This window comes from Falco cherrug (genome assembly GCF_023634085.1).
Source record: "Falco cherrug isolate bFalChe1 chromosome 11 unlocalized genomic scaffold, bFalChe1.pri SUPER_11_unloc_3, whole genome shotgun sequence".
NCBI lineage: Eukaryota > Metazoa > Chordata > Aves > Falconiformes > Falconidae > Falco > Falco cherrug.
In genome coordinates this window covers 15,938-33,075 of record NW_026599272.1, presented here as the reverse complement: position 1 = coordinate 33,075, position 17,138 = coordinate 15,938, and the positions used below count along the sequence as shown (strand labels likewise).

At 51.3% G+C, this 17,138-nt stretch overlaps 1 protein-coding gene and 1 long non-coding RNA gene across 2 annotated transcripts in view; both read left to right on the top strand.

Annotated features, from left to right (window-relative positions):
• The window catches only part of BRD4 (bromodomain containing 4), a 75,772-nt gene extending 59,142 nt beyond the window's left edge, over nucleotides 1-16,630 (top strand). The window contains 10 exon segments of the mRNA XM_055699994.1: nucleotides 5,578-5,630; nucleotides 6,902-7,295; nucleotides 7,467-7,914; nucleotides 7,916-8,010; nucleotides 10,764-10,876; nucleotides 11,079-11,238; nucleotides 11,343-11,473; nucleotides 12,658-12,869; nucleotides 14,504-14,765; nucleotides 15,898-16,630. Coding sequence (XP_055555969.1) covers nucleotides 5,578-5,630; nucleotides 6,902-7,295; nucleotides 7,467-7,914; nucleotides 7,916-8,010; nucleotides 10,764-10,876; nucleotides 11,079-11,238; nucleotides 11,343-11,473; nucleotides 12,658-12,869; nucleotides 14,504-14,765; nucleotides 15,898-15,966 — 1,937 coding nt within the window. The 3' untranslated portion in view covers nucleotides 15,967-16,630.
• LOC129734799 (uncharacterized) lies at nucleotides 6,090-6,847 on the top strand. Its single transcript, XR_008730409.1, has 3 exons — nucleotides 6,090-6,390; nucleotides 6,474-6,554; nucleotides 6,635-6,847. It is a non-coding gene; the product is annotated as an uncharacterized LOC129734799 (long non-coding RNA).
• Nucleotides 16,631-17,138: the final 508 nt, after the last annotated feature.

Genomic DNA, 17,138 nt, shown 5'->3' with positions numbered 1-17,138 from the left:
CGGGAGGTGCTTCCCAAGACCCCTGAAAAACCAGGGGGGGGGGGAGGGGGGGGAATCACGGTAATTAACAGCAGCGATGACAAGTTTAGCGATTTAATTTGAGGCTCAGTGAGCTGATGGTTGAGGATTTGGCTTTGCTTCTGTTTCCCGCGGGCGGATCGCATTTACCGCGTGTTCTACGCGGTGGCGTAAAGCAGGGCGGCTTTGCTGCTTGCTCAAGGTTTTAGGAAGGATTAAAAATCTTAAAAATTGGGATTAGAGCTGGCTCAGCAGTGCTGGGAAACCTGTTCCTGGGGGTTTGCGGAGCTGCTCGTAGCAAATCAAAAGATTTTTATCCCATTTTTAGGAGGAGAGGCATTAACGTAAGGCTGGGTCCAGTTAGCGGTGGCTGGGACTTCAGAGTTTAAAATCTCTCAAGTTTAATTCAAAAATATCTGGGTTTAAAGCCACAGGTACTTGGATTTAATTAGCAGGTATCTGGGTTTCATTCAGAAGTAGCTGAGTTTAATTTTTTTAATTTAATTATATATATAAGTATATATATAAATTAAAAAATATATATAAAAATACATTTAAAAAAACAAACAAACAAAAAAACCACGAGGCCATCTGGGTGGGTTTAAATCGCAGGTGCTCATGTTGTAATTCAGAAGTGGGCAGGTTTTAATTCCGGGGTAGCCGGGTTTAATTCAGAAGTACAACGGTTTCAATCGCAGGGACCCAGGTTTAATTGGCAGGTACCTTAGCTTTAATTCCCAGGGACCCGGGAATTTAATTGACATGTACCTGGGTTTAAATCGCAGGTTTAATTCAAAAGGACCTGGAATCTTGTTTAATTCACACGTCCTTGGTTTTAATTCAGAACTATTGGGGCTTAATCCACAGGTTCCCAGGTTTAATTCAAAGTTAACCTGGATTTAATTCAAAGTTTCCTGGGTTTAATTTGCAGGAGCCTGGGTTTAAGGTAAAGGTTTAGTCCTCAGGTACCAGGTTTCCTTCCCAGGCACCCAGGTTTAATTCCCAGCATCCAGATTTAATTCCCAGGCACCCAGAATTTGCATGTACCTGGGTTTAAATCACAGTTTTAATTCCAAGGGACCTGGAATCTGCAGGTACCCACGTTTAATTCACACATCCTTGGTTTTAATTCAGAACTACTGGGGCTTAATCCACAGGTACCCAGGTTTAATTCAAAGTTAACCTGGATTTAATTTGGTATTCTGGATTTAATTTGCAGGAGCCTGGGTTTAAGGTAAAGGTTTAGTCCTCAGGTACCAGGTTTCAATCCCAAGCATCCAGGTTGAACCCATGGGTGCTGCTGAAGCTCAGTCCCAGCCACCAAATCCCATCCCCCCCCCCCGCCATGTCCTCCATGTGCTGGTTTCTTTTCGGGGAACTTTAATCCTCAGTCCATTTTCCTTGGAGTTTGAGAGACGGATGGATTGAACCCAACCATTTATTTTTTCAAGTAGTTTTGTGCCTTTTGAGGTAATTTGCTCCTTCTGGTTCAGTTTCTCGGCCATGGGGTACGGGAGGAAGGACTGGAGTCCCTCGGTGACCTAACACGAGTCTTCCCAGTTGCTTCCCAGTCTTTCCCACTGTGGAGTAGCTGTGGCTCTGGGTTGAGCATCCCCTTCGTGGGGATCCAGCACCCTGTCAGGCAAATTTTGGTGTATTTCATGTGATTTGGAGAATAACAGCTGACCCGGTCGTTTCTCTGGCAGAGCCACAGTTGCTGGCATCCCAAATTTGGGGGGGGATTGATGGGGTCTGTAGGGTGGACAAAGGCACCAGTCCCATCTCCCAAGAGCACAATTAATGAAAATTAGTATTGTCCACTAAAAAAAATACTCCACTGCTGAATCCAGGAGGCTCTGTCGCAGCTCTGCGGCCCTAAAACCTAATAGCAATTCCTTCTTGCATATAAAAATTGTATTTATAGCCAATATTATATATAAAAGTTGCTTTTTTGTTGCTGTTGGGTTGGATTTTGGACTCCAGTCACTTTTAGCATTTATTATATTATTTTCCCCAAATAAGTTTGTTATTTTCCTGGGAGACACAGGGGTAAATACATGGGATCATGATTTTACTGGAATGTATAACTGCATGTTTTTAGCAAACTTGTAATTTTAGATCTTATTTTTTTTCTTGAATACACCAGACTTGGAAAATCAGGATGAATTTAAGTATGAACAAACTGTTTCCATAACGGCATTTATTTAGATTTTTTTTTCCACTTAACCTTGATCTGCTACAAATACTTTATATAAATCTGTTTATTTTTATATTCTCTCTGCATGCTTCGGGATTTCGCAGCCTTGTAACCACCAGCTTCTTTTCCCCCTCTAAAAAAGAGAAAAATTGTATAGCTTTGATATTTTTATTTTTAAATAATAAAATCAATAAAGTGGCTTGCTACAGAAAAATGCACTGTTTGTATAATCATGGAATTTTAACTAATAATGTGAAATTATGATGATAGTGAACCATATGTTGGTGTTTTGCTACTTTGGGCAAATTTGGGTGGGAGTAAAAGATGAGGATTTAGGGAAAAAAAAATACATACACATGGCTGCAGTCACACTGGCAGGAGCGGAGCCTCGTGCAGCAATTCAGCCTTTCTGTTATGGAAACATCTTGACATGACATCATAGAAATTATTTTTTTCTTTAATCCCAGGGATTTTTAGCCCTGCAGATGAGATCTAACTGGCCAGCACAAAACTGTGTTGGGGTCGGAGATGGGACAGGGCTTCTCCTCAGTGCTTTTGCTCCCTGGGGAGACACCGGTAGAGATGTTGAACCATGTTAACGCCAGCAGTAACCCAACAACCATCTTTCGTGGTGAAGAAGCTTCATCCTTTGGTAGAGTTGGCATCTCCAAACTCACCAATGCCACTGGGGGATCCCCCCTGGGACCATCGTGGCGTTGCTGCTCATGGTCTCCATGGGCTTCGTCTTCTTGGGGAAGACGTCCCAGCGTGAAATGCCGTTGGGGTTGGAGATGGGACAGGGCTTCTTTTCGATGCTCTTGTACCCTGGTGAGATGCCAAACCTCACGACACCAGCTGTCACTCAACAACCATCTTCAGCAGTGAAGAAGGTTCATCCTTTGGTTGGGTTTGCCAAGCTCATTGTGTCTCTCAAATCACCAATCCCACGGGGTCATCCCCTTGGGACCGTCGTGGCTTTGCCACTCTTGGTCTCTGTTGGCTTCATTTTCTTGTTGAAGGGTCTCCCAAAGCATCTGTCCACCACTTCCAGCCACAGTTACAGTGTATCAAGTGATTGAAGTGGCAAGATTCACCCGTCCTGCTCCCAGGTCTTGCCTGGGGTCATTGTGGTGCTGTTTGGCTTACACCAAGACTTGATGGCAAAGCCTACGCCGAAAAAGCTCCCCTGGGAGAACCGTTGGGTCGTGACACGTTGGAGGATGGATGGATGGATGGAGAGGAGCGCGCCCATCTTTCCCGAAGGAGCAATGCCAGGAACCAGCTGCGTTGGGGAGCTGCACGGTCAGACCGTGGCAGCTCCTCTTTCCACCCAGCATCAGAGCAGGGATGCGCTCGCTCGCGACACCACTGGATCATGTGGCTTTTTTTTGGGAACCCGTTCTCCATCCCTGCTGACCCTGGCTTGGTCCGCAGTTTTTCTCTTCTCTTACCACCTGGCACCCGTGCTCTGCGTGTTTCTCCTGATTTTGGGGTTTCTTTACTGTCTTAGGAGTGCTTTTATCCTAATTAAGTGGGACAAGACCAACCGGGTGCTCTGTGAAGCCACTTCCACCCCCCACCAGCTGTACCCGGACATGTTTTATCCATCGGGAGCATCTGCTGGAGAAGCTTGTCTCCATTTCTTGTCCTTGTTTCTTCTCCAGCGTCAGCAGGATGAGCAACAAGGTTCTGCCAAGCACTTTTTCCCTCTTGATGGAAGAAGATGTCAGATCTTGGTCTTTCTGGAAGGGGGATTCATGCCCAGCATCCATCCGGAGCTGTGGTTGCCCATTTGGATCAGTGGACACCCATCTTGAGCCACAAGAGGCTCATCCAGAGCCGTGGGTGACAGTCAGGATCCGTGGACACCCATCCAGGGTCACAGATGCCCATCTGAAGCTGTAGGTGTCCATCTGGAGCTACAGCCACTTGTCCAGAGCCAGGGATGTTCATCCAGATCCCTGGATGCCCATCCGGATCCATGGATGCCCATTTGGAGCCACAAATGTCCATCCCATCACCACGAGACTTCGAGGAATCCTACCTCTTCCCAACATCCCATCTCCCTGGCAGCATTTTAATCCCCGTTTCACTCTTCACCACATCCCTGGATGCTGGCATCCACTGCGACCTCCTGCTCTCCCGTTACCCACAGATCCACCGGATCCGCACTGTGTAGTGAGGGATCATCAACCATGAACTCAAAAAGCCTCTTTCTACCTTGAAACCAAATATTTTTCTATTTAAAACCAAGCTTTTTCAGGCGGGTGAATAGGAACTGAGCTGCCAGTGCTGAAATTTTCCCTTCTTGCCTTCCCAACCATTTTTTTGGTTGGTATTTTTTTCCCAAAAAAGCTACTTTTTTATGGACTTCAGCCTCAAAACCTGCACAATGGTGCCACTGGTCCAATAAATCCCATCATCAAGCATCTGGGCATGCTCCAGTGCTGATACCAGTCACTGGTGCTGCCTTACGATAAAAAAAAATAAATAAAACAACAGGTGAAGGAGTAAACTTCAGGAATTAAATCTTAATTTCTGGAGGGACTGAAAGGCAAAATCCCATCTGGGAGATGATCCCCAGGGACTGGGACCTTCCACCCCCCACCCACATTGTCACCCTGAAGGTTTTCCATCCGAACTCCACGCCAAAGAAAAGCAAAACTCCCATCCCCGAGGGATTTTTGTGGATCTCGGAGGATGGATTTTTGTGAATCCGCTGTTTCTTGGCACGGTTTGCGGAGGAAATCCTGGGAAATTGTCGCCCTGGACCCAAACTCAAACCAGTTGTTTTCGATTACGCCACTTTAAAAATATCTCCAGAGGGGAGGAGGCGTGAGAGTCCATCCCGCAGGACGCCCAGACCCTCCGAGGATGTAGGGGGAAGGGGGGATGGAAAATTGTTGTTGGCGTAGCCGGGATATTTGATATCTTTTTTTTTTCTTTTTTTTTTCTTTTTTTTTTAATTCCTCCTGCCAAGTCTCTCGCTCCTTGTCTCCCCCTTCGGGGCCAGGCAGCATTCCTGGAATAGCTGAGTCTGGTTGAGCAATGTTTTTTCTTGGCTGTTGGGTCCTTTTCCACCGGGAAGACACCGGTGGGAAGAAGGGGGTTGGGGGGGTCTTCACCTTCATTTTCTTCTCCTTTCTGCTACAATTTTCTCCTTTTTGCAACAGCAGGGCAGTGAAACCTCCGGGCAAGTGGTCCCCAGGGACATCCAGCTCGAGCAATGCCTAAATCCTTCTCCTTTGCCGTTGTTGGTACTGGATGGTGCCGTTGACTTTTGACGGGGGTGATGGGGCAGAGCGGCACCGCTGCGGTACTAACGTTTGCTCTGTCCCCCCCTTCTGTTTTTTTTTTTGCAGAAATGGCACCGAAATTGAAGAAAAAAGGGCATTCGGGACGAGAGCAAAAAAAGGTAGGAGATGCGGCATCCATCCCATCTCACTTGAGTTGGGATTGAATCCTCGGGGAGGTTCAGGAACACCGAGAATACCGGGAGGGACCGGTGCCGGCACACGTGGCTTGGCTGAGCCCATCGCTCAAAGACGTTTTTGGGTTGCTTGGAAGGTGTCCCAAGCCACCCCAGCCTGGGGGATGTGGTTGGAAGGACACCAGGAAGGCATTTTGGTGAATTGGGAGGTCATTGTTTTTGGCCAAAAAGAAGTTTTGAGTCACCAGAGAGGGGTTTTGGTGACCAAAAAGGTGTTTTGGTGGCTGAGAGGTTATTGTGGTGACCAAAGAGAGGTTTTGAGTCACCAGAGAGGGGTTTTGGTGACCAAAAATGTGTTTTGGTGACTGGGAGGTCATGGTTGTTGGCCAAAGAGAGATTTTGAGTCACCAGAGAGGGGTTATGGTGGCCAAAAAGGTGTTTTGGTGACTGGGAGGTCATGGTTGTTGGCCAAAGAGAGGTTTTGAGTCACCAGAGAGGGGTTTTGGTGACCAAAAAGGTGTTTTGGTGACTGGGAGGTCATGGTTGTTGGCCAAAGAGAGGTTTTGAGTCACCAGAGAGGGGTTTTGGTGACCAAAAAGGTGTTTTGGTGACTGGGAGGTCATGGTTGTTGGCCAAAGAGAGGTTTTGAGTCACCAGAGAGGGGTTTTGGTGACCAAAAAGGTGTTTTGGTGACTGGGAGGTCATGGTTGTTGGCCAAAAAGAGGTTTTGAGTCACCAGAGAGGGGTTTTGGTGACAAAAAAAGTGTTTGGTGACTGGGAGGTCATTGTGGGTGACCAAAGAGAGGTTTTGAGTTCCCAGAGAGAGAGATTTTGGTGGCCAAAAAGGTGTTTTGGTGGCTGGGGAGGCCTTTTGGAGACTGTGAGGTCATTGTTGGTGACCAAAGAGAGGTTTGAGTCACCAGAGAGGAGGTTTGGTGACCAAAAAAGTGTTTGGTGACTGGGAGGTCATTGTGGGTGACCAAAGAGAGGTTTTGAGTTCCCAGAGATGGGGTTGGGTTTTGGTGACCAAAAGGTTTTTTTGGTGGCTGGGGAGGCCTTTTGGTGACTGGGAGGTCATTGTTGGTGACCAGAGAGAGGTTTTGGGTCACCAGAGAGGGGTTCTGGTGACCCAGAAAGTGGTTTGGTGACTGGGGGGGGTGCTTCAGTGGTGAGGAGGGCAGGCGTTCGGGTGACTACGAGGGGTTTACTGGTGAGGTGTTTTGGTAACTCACTGGGTTTTTTTTCTCCTCCCTTAGCATCACCATCACCACCATCAACCGGTGCAGCAGCAACCGCCGCCACCACAGCCTCCTCCACCGCCACAACCGCAGCAGCCCCCGCCGCCCCCTCCACCACCGCAGCCCTTACCACCGCAGCCGTTACCACCCCAGCAGCCCCCGCCGCCCCCGCCGCCCCCTCCCGTTCCTCAACAAGCTCCACCACCAATGAAATCTTCTCCTCCGCCTTTCGTCCCTGCACAAGTCCCCGTCCTGGAGCACCCGCTGCCGGGGAACATGTTTGACACCATGACGCATTTCACCCAACCCATCATGCATCTGCCTCAGCCGGAGATGCCACCCCACCTCCCCCAGCCGCCCGAGCACAGCACTCCTCCCCACCTCAACCAGCATGCCGTGGTGTCTCCTCCAGGTGAGCCCGACCTCTGGTTCTTCCTCCAGAGGATGAGGATGGTGGCAGTGGAGGGGTTTGTTCCTCCTGGGGGGTGAACGGGATGGATGGAGGAGCGGGAGTGGGTGGGCCAGGGGAGGTCCTGGGCTCCTGGTGTCCATCGTGCCACCGTGTCCTTCCCTTTCTCCCCAGCTTTGCACAACGCTCTGCCTCAGCAGCCCTCCAGACCCAGTAACCGAGCTGCCGCGCTCCCCCCGAAGCCTTCGCGTCCACCGGCCGTCTCGCCGGCCATCAGCCAGCAACCCATGCTTCCTCAGCCGCCTCTGCCCCAGCCTCCCCAGGTCCTGCTGGAGGACGAAGAACCTCCGCCGCCGCACCACAACCTGCCTCTGAGCACCAGCCAGATGCAGCTCTACCTTCAGCAGCTGCAGAAAGTGCAGCAGCCGCAGACTCCTCTTCTCCCTTCAGTGAAGGTCCAGTCGCAGCCGCAGCCGCCCCTGCAGCCGCCGGCTCACCCCGCGGTGCAGCAGCTGCAGCACCAGCCGCCGCCGCGGCCCATGCACATGCAACCCATGCCCTTCCCATCCCACATCCCCCAACCCCAACCGCCGCCGCAGCAACATCCACCCCCACAACCGCCCCCCGCCGCCCCCGCCACCGCAGCCGGCCAAACCGCAGCAAGTCATCCAGCATCACCCGTCGCCGCGGCATCATAAGCCCGATCCCTACTCGACCGGTGAGCAGGAGGCGGGGGGCGGCGGTTGAGGCTACAGCTCGAGCCCAGTCGCCCTGCGTGAGGAGGGGGGGGGACATGGGGTGGTGGGGTGGCATCCGTGCGTCGGCCAGGCTCCGCCAGCACCCCTTGGTAGATGGTGGGGGGTGCAGAGGAAGCCCCCGGGAGCTGGAGCCTGATGTAACTGCCCAGCAATGCTGCTCTCCATCCCAAATCCTCCTAACATTTGAGGAGAGGGAGTGTGGGAGGATCTTGAGGATCTCAGGGTTCTAGAATTTCTGAGAATCTCGTTTGTGACGATCCTCAGGTTCTCAAATTTGAAGATCTAAAGCCTTGGAGGAATTTGGGGATGTCAGAACTTTGAGGAACTCAATCTCAATTCCTTGAGGACCTCAAGAATCGCACGTTCTTGAGGATCTCAGGGTTCTCAAGTTCTTGGGGGATCTCAAGGATCTCGTTTGTAAGGATCTGAAGGTTTTCAGATTTGTGAGGATCTTGAATATCTAAACTCTCAGAGGAACTGGGGGATGTCAGAACTTTGAGGAACTTGATCTCAACTCCTTGACCTTGAGAATCTTAAGTTCTTGAGGATCTCAAGGTTCTCAGATTTGTGAGGATCTTGAATATCTAAAGTCTTGGAGGAACTTGGAGATGTCAGAACTGTGAGGAACTTGATCTCAATTCCTTGACCTTGAGAATCTCAAGTTCTTGAGGATCCCGAGGTTCTCAGATTTGTGAGGATCTTGAAGATCTGAAGTCCTGGACAAACTAGGGAATGTCAGAACTTTGAGGAAATCGATCTCAATTCCTTGAGGACCTTGAGAATCTCAAATTCTTGAGGATCTCAGGGTTCTCAAGTTTTTGAAGGACTAAAGGATCTCATTTGTAAGGATCCCAAGGTTCTCAGATTTGTGAGGATCTTGAAGATCTGAAGTCTTGGAGGAGCTGGGGGATGTCAGAACTTTGAGGAACTCGGATCTCAATTCCTTGAGGACCTCGAGAATTGCAAGTTCTTGAGGATCTCAGGGTTCTCAAGCTTTTGAGGAACTCAAGGATCTCATTTGAGAGAATCCCAAGGTTCTCAGTTTTGTGAGGATCTTGAAGATCTGGAGTCTTGGAGGAACTGGGGGATATCAGAACTTTGAGGAACTCGATCTCAATTCCTTGACCTCGAGAATCTCAAGTTCTTGAGGATCTCAAGGTTCTCAGATTTGTGAGGATCCTGAGAAGATCTAAAGTCTTGGAGGAACTTGGGGATGTCAGAACTTTGAGGAACTCAGATCTCAATTCCTTGAGGACCTCGAGAATTGCAAGTTCTTGAGGATCTCAGGGTTCTCAAGTTCTTGGGGGACTCGAGGATCTCATTTGGGAGAATCCCGAGGTTCTCAGATTTGTGAGGATCTTGAGTATCTAAAGTCCTGGAGGAACTTGGGGATGTCATCAATCTCAATCCCTTGACCTCGAGAATCTCAAGTTCTTGAGGATCTCAGGGTTCTCAAGTTTTTGAGGGACTGGAGGATCTCATTTGTGAGGATCCTGAGGTTCTTAGATTTGAAGATCTAAGGTCTTGGAGGAACTCAGGGATGTCAGAACTTTGACGAAATCGATCTCAATTCCCTGAGGACCTCGAGAATCTCATTTTTGAGGAACTCGAGAATCTTCATTTTTGAGAATCTCAAGGATCTCAAATGTCTGCGGAACTCGGGAGTTCTCAGATCTTTGAAGACCACAGGGTCCTCAGGTTTTTGAGTCTTCTTGGCCAGCCTAGCTGCATGCCAGCATCAGGAGGTCCCCCCCAGGAGGCAGGGGGTCTGCTCCCCCCTCTTGGAGGAGGTCAGGGCTATGGATGTTCCACAGAGGTGTCCTGGCGTTCCTCGGAGCGTGGCCTCTGATAACAGCCGCCTGGCTGCCAGGCAGAGGAGGTGGAAAGATCTTGCGGGGGTAACCGGTGTGATGACCTCCAGCCATCCCCGGAATCGGAGGAAGCAGCTGATTAACACGGCCATGGGCGATCCTGGATCTCCACGATGGAGAGCCCACTCCATGGTGCCACCACTGGCATTCCCAATGGGAAACATCCGCAGCTGGGATGACTCCGGACCTTCCAGACCCATAAAACCTCGGCAGTTTGGGGACAGCTCCTGCTTCTGTTGGCCACCTGGTCCCCACGTTGTGGCCCGTCGGGGCTTGGCTCCCGAAGTTGTCCTGCTCAGCCCCATGCGAGTGTAGGCAGGATAGATCCCGAGTTTTTAGGGATGGAGCAGGGGGAGGGCAGGCAGCTTGGACCTGATGCTTGAGCTGGACCTTGCCGGCTCGCAAAATCTCACCCGGAGAGCCCAGGCTGGGGGCAGGGAGGGGGCCAGGTAGGACCAGGGTGTCCCAGGGGAACCGTCCTACAGCTGGAAATAGTGCTGGACCCCCCAGAAGAACAAGAAGGAGGGGTCCCGGCAGTGGGGGGGACATCAGAACCGAGCATCGCCCGGACCCAACAAACCACCGCGTAGCCTCGGAGCATCTTCTACTCCCTGGTGTTGGGTGGTGGCAGCGGTCCCAGCTGGGAGGAGGTGCCTGGGGTCCACTGGGGACATCCCAGAGCCACATCCCAGGGCCACCCCGCTTCAGGCGGGGAGGGGGAGCTCGTCCCGTAGGGGGATGGCGTGCGCCGACCGGCTGATTTTTTTTATTTGTTTTTCGGGTGATGTCTGGCATGCCAGTGGTGACGACGGTTAACTGATTGATGCCAAAACTGTTCCCAGGTCACTTGAGGGAAGCCCCTTCCCCTCTCATGATGCATTCCCCACAGATGCCGCAGTTCCAGGGTTTGGTCCACCAGTCGCCACCTCAACAAACTATCCAGCCAAAAAAACAGGTAAAAAGGAAAGCAGAGCACCCAACCGCGGGGGTCCCACCTGACGGGGACCAGCACCTTCCCACCGCCAGCTTGGGAGCACGCGCCGAAAGCCCAGGGGCCCTTGGCCAGTGGTTTGCATCAGGAATTTGGGGATGGAGAGAAGGGAGGGGATGAGGGAAGGGCATTCCAGAACGTTCCTTGATTCTTTTATCTGTCGCAGGAGATGAGAGCCGCCTCCGTCGTCCAGTCTCAGCCCATGGTGGTGAAGGAGGAGAAGATGCATTCGCCCGTCATCCGTAACGAGACCTTCAGTCCCCCGTTGCGGCAAGATCCGCCAAAACACCCGGAGAGCATCAAACCACCTGCGCACATCCCGCAACGTGAGTCTGGGGACAGACGTGTCCCCTCCCCTGAGTTGGTTCTCCCTCACCGTGGGGCTCCCAGAGGACCCCAGTAACCTCTGACGGGAGCCACTGGTTTTTAGGGACGGAGATGAAACCCATGGAGGGGGGACGACCCGTCATCAGACCCCCGGAGCAAAACCCCCCGCCACCAGGAGTGCAAGAGAAGGATCGGCAGAAACAAGAGCCGAAAACACCCGTTGCCCCAAAAAAGGTATCAGACCCTGGAAAAAAATGGGAAAAAAACCTCCCAAAATTCAGAATTAAACCACCTAAAATGAGGCAGGACCGCGCTGGTGGCCTGAAGCTTGGTGTTTGGCCAAGAGCTGGGGTTCTTCACCTCCATGTTGCCCACTTGGAGGTGCAAAGCACCTGGGAGAGGTCAGAGGGGTGGAGGTGGGACCCCCCTGCAGGCGGAGGAGCCGAATGCTATCCAGAGGGACCTGGAGAAGCTCCAGCTGTGGGCCCAGGAGAACCTCGGAAGGTTCCACGAGGCCAGACACAAGGTCCTGTGGCTGGTCAGGATCGGTGCAGGTTGGGGCATGAAGGGATGGAGAGCGGCCCCAGGGAGAAGGGCGTGAGGGTGCTGGTGGGTGCAGCGCTGGACACGAGCTGCCCATGGGCACCTCCAGCCCAAAAAGCATCAGAAGCAGCATGGTCAGGAGGTCCAGGGGGGGTGATGGTCCTACCTGGAGTCCTGGCTCAGGCTCTGGGCTCCTTGGGATGAGGATATGGATCTGTTGGAGCAGTGGGTGTGGAGGAGGCCACAAAGGTGCTCAGAGGGCTGGAGCATCTCTTGGGTGAGGATGGGCTGAGCTGGGCTTCTCCAGGCTGGAGAAGGCTCTGGGAAGACCTTCCCGTGGCCTTTCCAGGTGTAAAGGAGGTTTATAAAAGAGACTTTTGACCAAGACCTCATAAGACAAAGGGTCAGCGGCTTTAAACTGGAAGAGGGTGGGTTTAGACGGGACCTCAGGAAGAATATTCCATGCTGCGGGTGCTGAGACGCTGGGTTGGATTCCCCGGAGAGGTGCTGGATGCTCCATCCCTGGAAATGTCCGAGGTTCTCTGAGCACCCTGATCTCACGGAAGGTCCCTGCTTACGGCAGGAGGGTGGGATGAGATGAGCTTGAAGGGTCCCTTCCCCCCCCAACCCTTCCATGGTCCAAGTGTTGCGGGAGTGCCGGGTGCCGGAGGAGCCGGTCCTGCTCCGAGCGTGGCCTTGGGGGAGGAGATGCTGCCCAGGGTTGGGCCACTACCTCCTTCGGCCCCAGGGAATCAGAAGATGGTTTTTGGGGATGATGCGGTGATAACACCATCTCGGCAGCGGCGGGCTCGTCGGCTGGATCTGCTTCCCCTCCCGGCACGGCAACTCCTGACCCCCCGTCCTTCCCTCCTCAGGACCTGAAAATCAAGAACATGGGTTCCTGGGCGAGCTTGGTCCAGAAACATCCCACCACCCCATCCTCCACGGCGAAGTCCTCCAGCGACAGCTTCGAGCAGTTCAAGAGGGCGGCGCGGGAGAAGGAGGAGCGGGAGAAGGCGCTGAAGGCTCAGGCGGAGCAGGTGGAAAGGGAGAAGGAGCGGCTGAGGCGGGAGCAGGAGCGGCTGAGGTGAGGCCACCACGGTGCTGGCACCACCAGCGTCACGGGGAAGGCTCCTCACGGGGGGGGGGTCCTCAGCACGGCCAAGGGCGCGGGGAGGGAGGGGGGTGCGATCCTGGCAGGGCACGATCCAGTCTGGCACGGACCTGATCTCCTGGCACAAATTAGTCCCGTCCCATGGCACAGATCTGATCCCATCCCGTGGCACAAACCTGATCCCGTCCCATGACACAGATCTGATCCCGTCCCGTGGCACAAATCTGATCCCGTCCCGTGGCACAGATCTGATCCCGTCCCATGGCACAAATCTGATCCCGTCCCATGACACAGATCTGATCCCGTCCCGTGGCACAAATCTGATCCCGTCCCATGACACAGATCTGATCCCGTCCCGTGGCACAGATCTGATCCCGTCCTGTGGCACAAATCTGATCCCGTCCCGTGGCACAAATCTGATCCCGTCCCGTGACACAGATCTGATCCCGTCCCGTGGCACAGATCTGATCCTGTCCTGTGGCACAAATCTGATCCCATCCCGTGGCACAAATCTGATCCCATCCCGTGACACAGATCTGATCCCGTCCCGTGGCACAGATCTGATCCCGTCCTGTGGCACAGATCTGATCCTGTCCTGTGGCACAAATCTGATCCCGTCCCGTGGCATAAATCTGATCCTGTCCATGACACAGATCTGATCCCGTCCCGTGGCACAGATCTGATCCTGTCCCGTGGCACAAATCTGATCCTGTCCATGACACAGATCTGATCCCGTCCCGTGGCACAGATCTGATCCCGTCCCGTGGCACAAATCTGATCCCATCCCATGGCACAAATTTGATCCTGTCCCATGGCACAGATCTGATCCCGTCCCGTGGCACAGATCCGATCCAATCCCGTGGCACAAATCCGATCCCATCCCATGGCATGAATCCAATCCCATCCCGTGGCATGAATCTGATCTGATCCATGGCATTGTCTGGTTTGGCAGCACAAACCTGATCTGGTCTGTGGCACAATCTGGTCCAACCACGTGGCATAAAACTGATCTGATCCCTGGCATAATCTGATCTCGTGGCACAAATCCGATCTGATCTTGTGGCACAAATCCAGTCTGATCTCGTGGCACAAATCTGATCTGATCTTGCAGCACAAATCTGATCTGATCTCGTGGCACAAATCTGATCTGATCTCGTGGCACAAGCCCAATCTGATCCATGGCACGATCCCATCTGGCCGCACGAATTTGATCCAGTTGTGCAGCACGATCTGCAGCTGCCTGATCCGTGGTGTGACGTGGTCTTATCCCGTCTCGTGGCACGAACCCAATCTGATCTCATGGCGCGATCCGCCCTGGCGGCACAAATCCAGTCCAACCTTGTGGCACAATCTGATCCTGTGGCCCAAACCCAGTCCAGTCCATGCTGTGATCTGTGCTGACGTGATCCATGGCATGACCCGATCTCATGGCACAGATCCATTCAGATCTTGCGGCACGAATTGACACCGGCACCAGTGATCCGCAGTGCACCGGGCCGGGCGCTCAGCACCAGGGGTGCCCATCCCCCACCTGTGCCGGTGCCTGCAGCTGGGAGCAAACTGGGACCAGGCTTGGCCTGACGGCACTTCCCGGGGTTTTTTGGCAGGAGCCGGGAGGACGAGGATGCCATGGAGCAGGCGCGCCGGGTGCACGAGGAGGTGCGGCGGCGCCAGGAGCAGCAGCAGCAGCAGCAGCAGCAGCAGCAGCAACAGCAGCAGCAGCAGCAGCAGCAGCAGCAGCAGCAGCAAGTGGCGGCAGCAGCGGCGCCCCAAGCCCAGAGCTCGCAGCCCCAGTCCTCCCAGTCCATGTTGGATCAGCAGCGGGAGATGGCCAGGAAGCGGGAGCAGGAGCGGAGGCGCCGGGAAGCGGTGAGTGGGGAACCGGGGCAGCACCAGCGATGTGGAAAAATCCCCCAGGAAGCAAAAAAAAAAAAAAGACAGGGATTCTAAAAAATCCCTGGGGATGCTGAAAAATGCCTGGAGATGCCAAAAAATGCTCGAGAATGCTGAAAAATCTCCAGGGACACTGATAAATCCCTGGGGATGCTGAAAAAATCCACAGGGATGCTGAAAAATCCCTGGAAATGCAGAAAAATGCACAGGGAAGCTGAGAAAATCCCTTGAGGATGCTGAAAAATCCCCGGGAAAGTCAAAAATTCTCAAGTATGCCAGAAAATCCTCACAGATCCCCAAAAAATCCCTAAGGATCCCCCAAAAATCCCTAGGGATGCTGTAAAATCCACAGAGATGCCAAAAAAAAATCCAGGGATGCTGAAAAAACCCTGAGACACCAAAAAAATGCCCAACTACATGGAAAAATCGCCAGGGAAGCCCAAAAATCCTCAGGAATTCCCAGGGAAGCTGGAAAGTCCTGAAAAATTCCCGGAGCTGCTAAAAAATCCCTGGGGCTGCAGAAATAATAAATCCTGGGAATGGTGAAAAGAATCCTGGGAATGGTGGGAAAACTCTGGATCATGCCAGAAACTCTCAGGGCTCCCAAAAAACCCCTGGCAGTTCCTAAAAAATACCAGAGGCGGGTGGAAATGAAATGGGAATGGCAGAAAAAATCTGGGAAATGGCAGGAAAAATCCTGGGAATGGTGAAAAAATCCTGGGAGTGCCCAAATATCCCAGGAATGGTGAAAAATCCCTAGGGGTGCCAGAAAGTGATTCTTGGCAGTGCTGAAAAATCCTTGGAGACACCAAAAAATTGCATGGGGCTGCCAAAAAAAAAACCAGGAATGGTGAAATAATCCTGGGAATGGCAAAAAAAAAAATCCTGGGAATGGTGGGAAAACTCTGGATCATGCCAGAAAGTCTCAGGGCTGCCAAAAAATCCCTGGTGGTTCCTAAAAAATACCGGAGGCTGGTGGAAATGAAATGGGAATGGCAGGAACAATCTGGGAAATGGCAGGAAAAATCCTGGGAATGGTGAAAAAAATCCCAGGAATGGTGAAAAATTCCTGGGAAGCCCCTGACAGCTCTTTTCCCTTCTTTTGCAGATGGCAGCGACGATCGACATGAATTTCCAGAGCGATTTACTGGCAATATTTGAGGAAAACCTTTTCTAATGGCGCCTGGAGAATTTTGGGAATTTTGGGTTCTTTTCCTCCCGATTTGACTCTTTAAAAAAAAAAAAAAAAAGTCAAAAAAAAAAAAAACACACACAAAAAAAAATAATTCTCCTTTTTTTTTTCCCCCCATTTCCCTGGCAAAAAAAAAAAAAAAAAAGCTTCGGACTCTCCGTTAAGTGTTAAAAAAAAAAAAAAAATAAATAAAAAATCTCCGGGATCGGGATCGTCCCGCATGTACCGACCGGCACAGGGATCGGCGGGGTCTGCCTTACCCCCCTGGACTTTCACTTGCAGGTGTTTTTTTTTTGTTTTTTCCTTATTTTTCCTCTTTTTTTTTTTTTTTTCATATTTTTTCCCCCCTTTTCACACCAATAAATAGGAAAACGAGTCCAAAATTCAAATCCCAGCCAAAAAAAATAAAACCCAAACCTCAATCCAGATGGGAAATGGCTGGGAAAAGGTTCCCCTCCCCCACCCCCCCCCTCCGCCACCCCCTGTCACTTTATATTCCGGAGTTTCTTTTTGTTTGTTTTTGTTTTGGGGTTTTTTTTTTGTTTGTTTTTTTGTCTTTATTTTTCACGTATTTTGGGTTTTTTCGTGATAAAAAGGTTCAGCGGCGGCACAACAGGCGCTTCACAATAAACCCCATTTTTGGATGGTTTTTCCTTTTGGCCTTTCAGGATAAAATTTGGCGTCGGAGGGGGAAGGGGGGGATCTATAGGGAACGGGGTGGGGGGGAGCCGGGACCCCACTTGCTGCTCATCCGTCGTCCTCCCTCACCTTTCTTCCCATTTTCCTCCTTTTTCCTAATTTTTTATATCTTTTTTCCTCCTTTTTTCTCCCTTTTGCATCTTTATTTTCCCTCATGCTTGAAATTCTTTTTGAAATTCTGAATTTTTTTTAACTTTATCTTATTTTTCATTTTTCTCTTCCCTCTTTTCCCTTTTTTCACTTCTTCCTCTTTTCTTTTGTCTCATTTTTCCTTTATTTTTCCTTTTTTCCATTTGTCCTCCTTTTTTTAAATTTTATCCCATTTTTCTTTATTTTTCTCTTTTCCCTTTTTTCACTTCTTCCTCTTTTTGTCTCATTTTTCCTTTCTTTTTCCTTTTTTCCTCCTTTTTTCCTCTCTTTTTCCCTTTTTCCTTCCCCTTTTTTCCCCCTCTTTATTT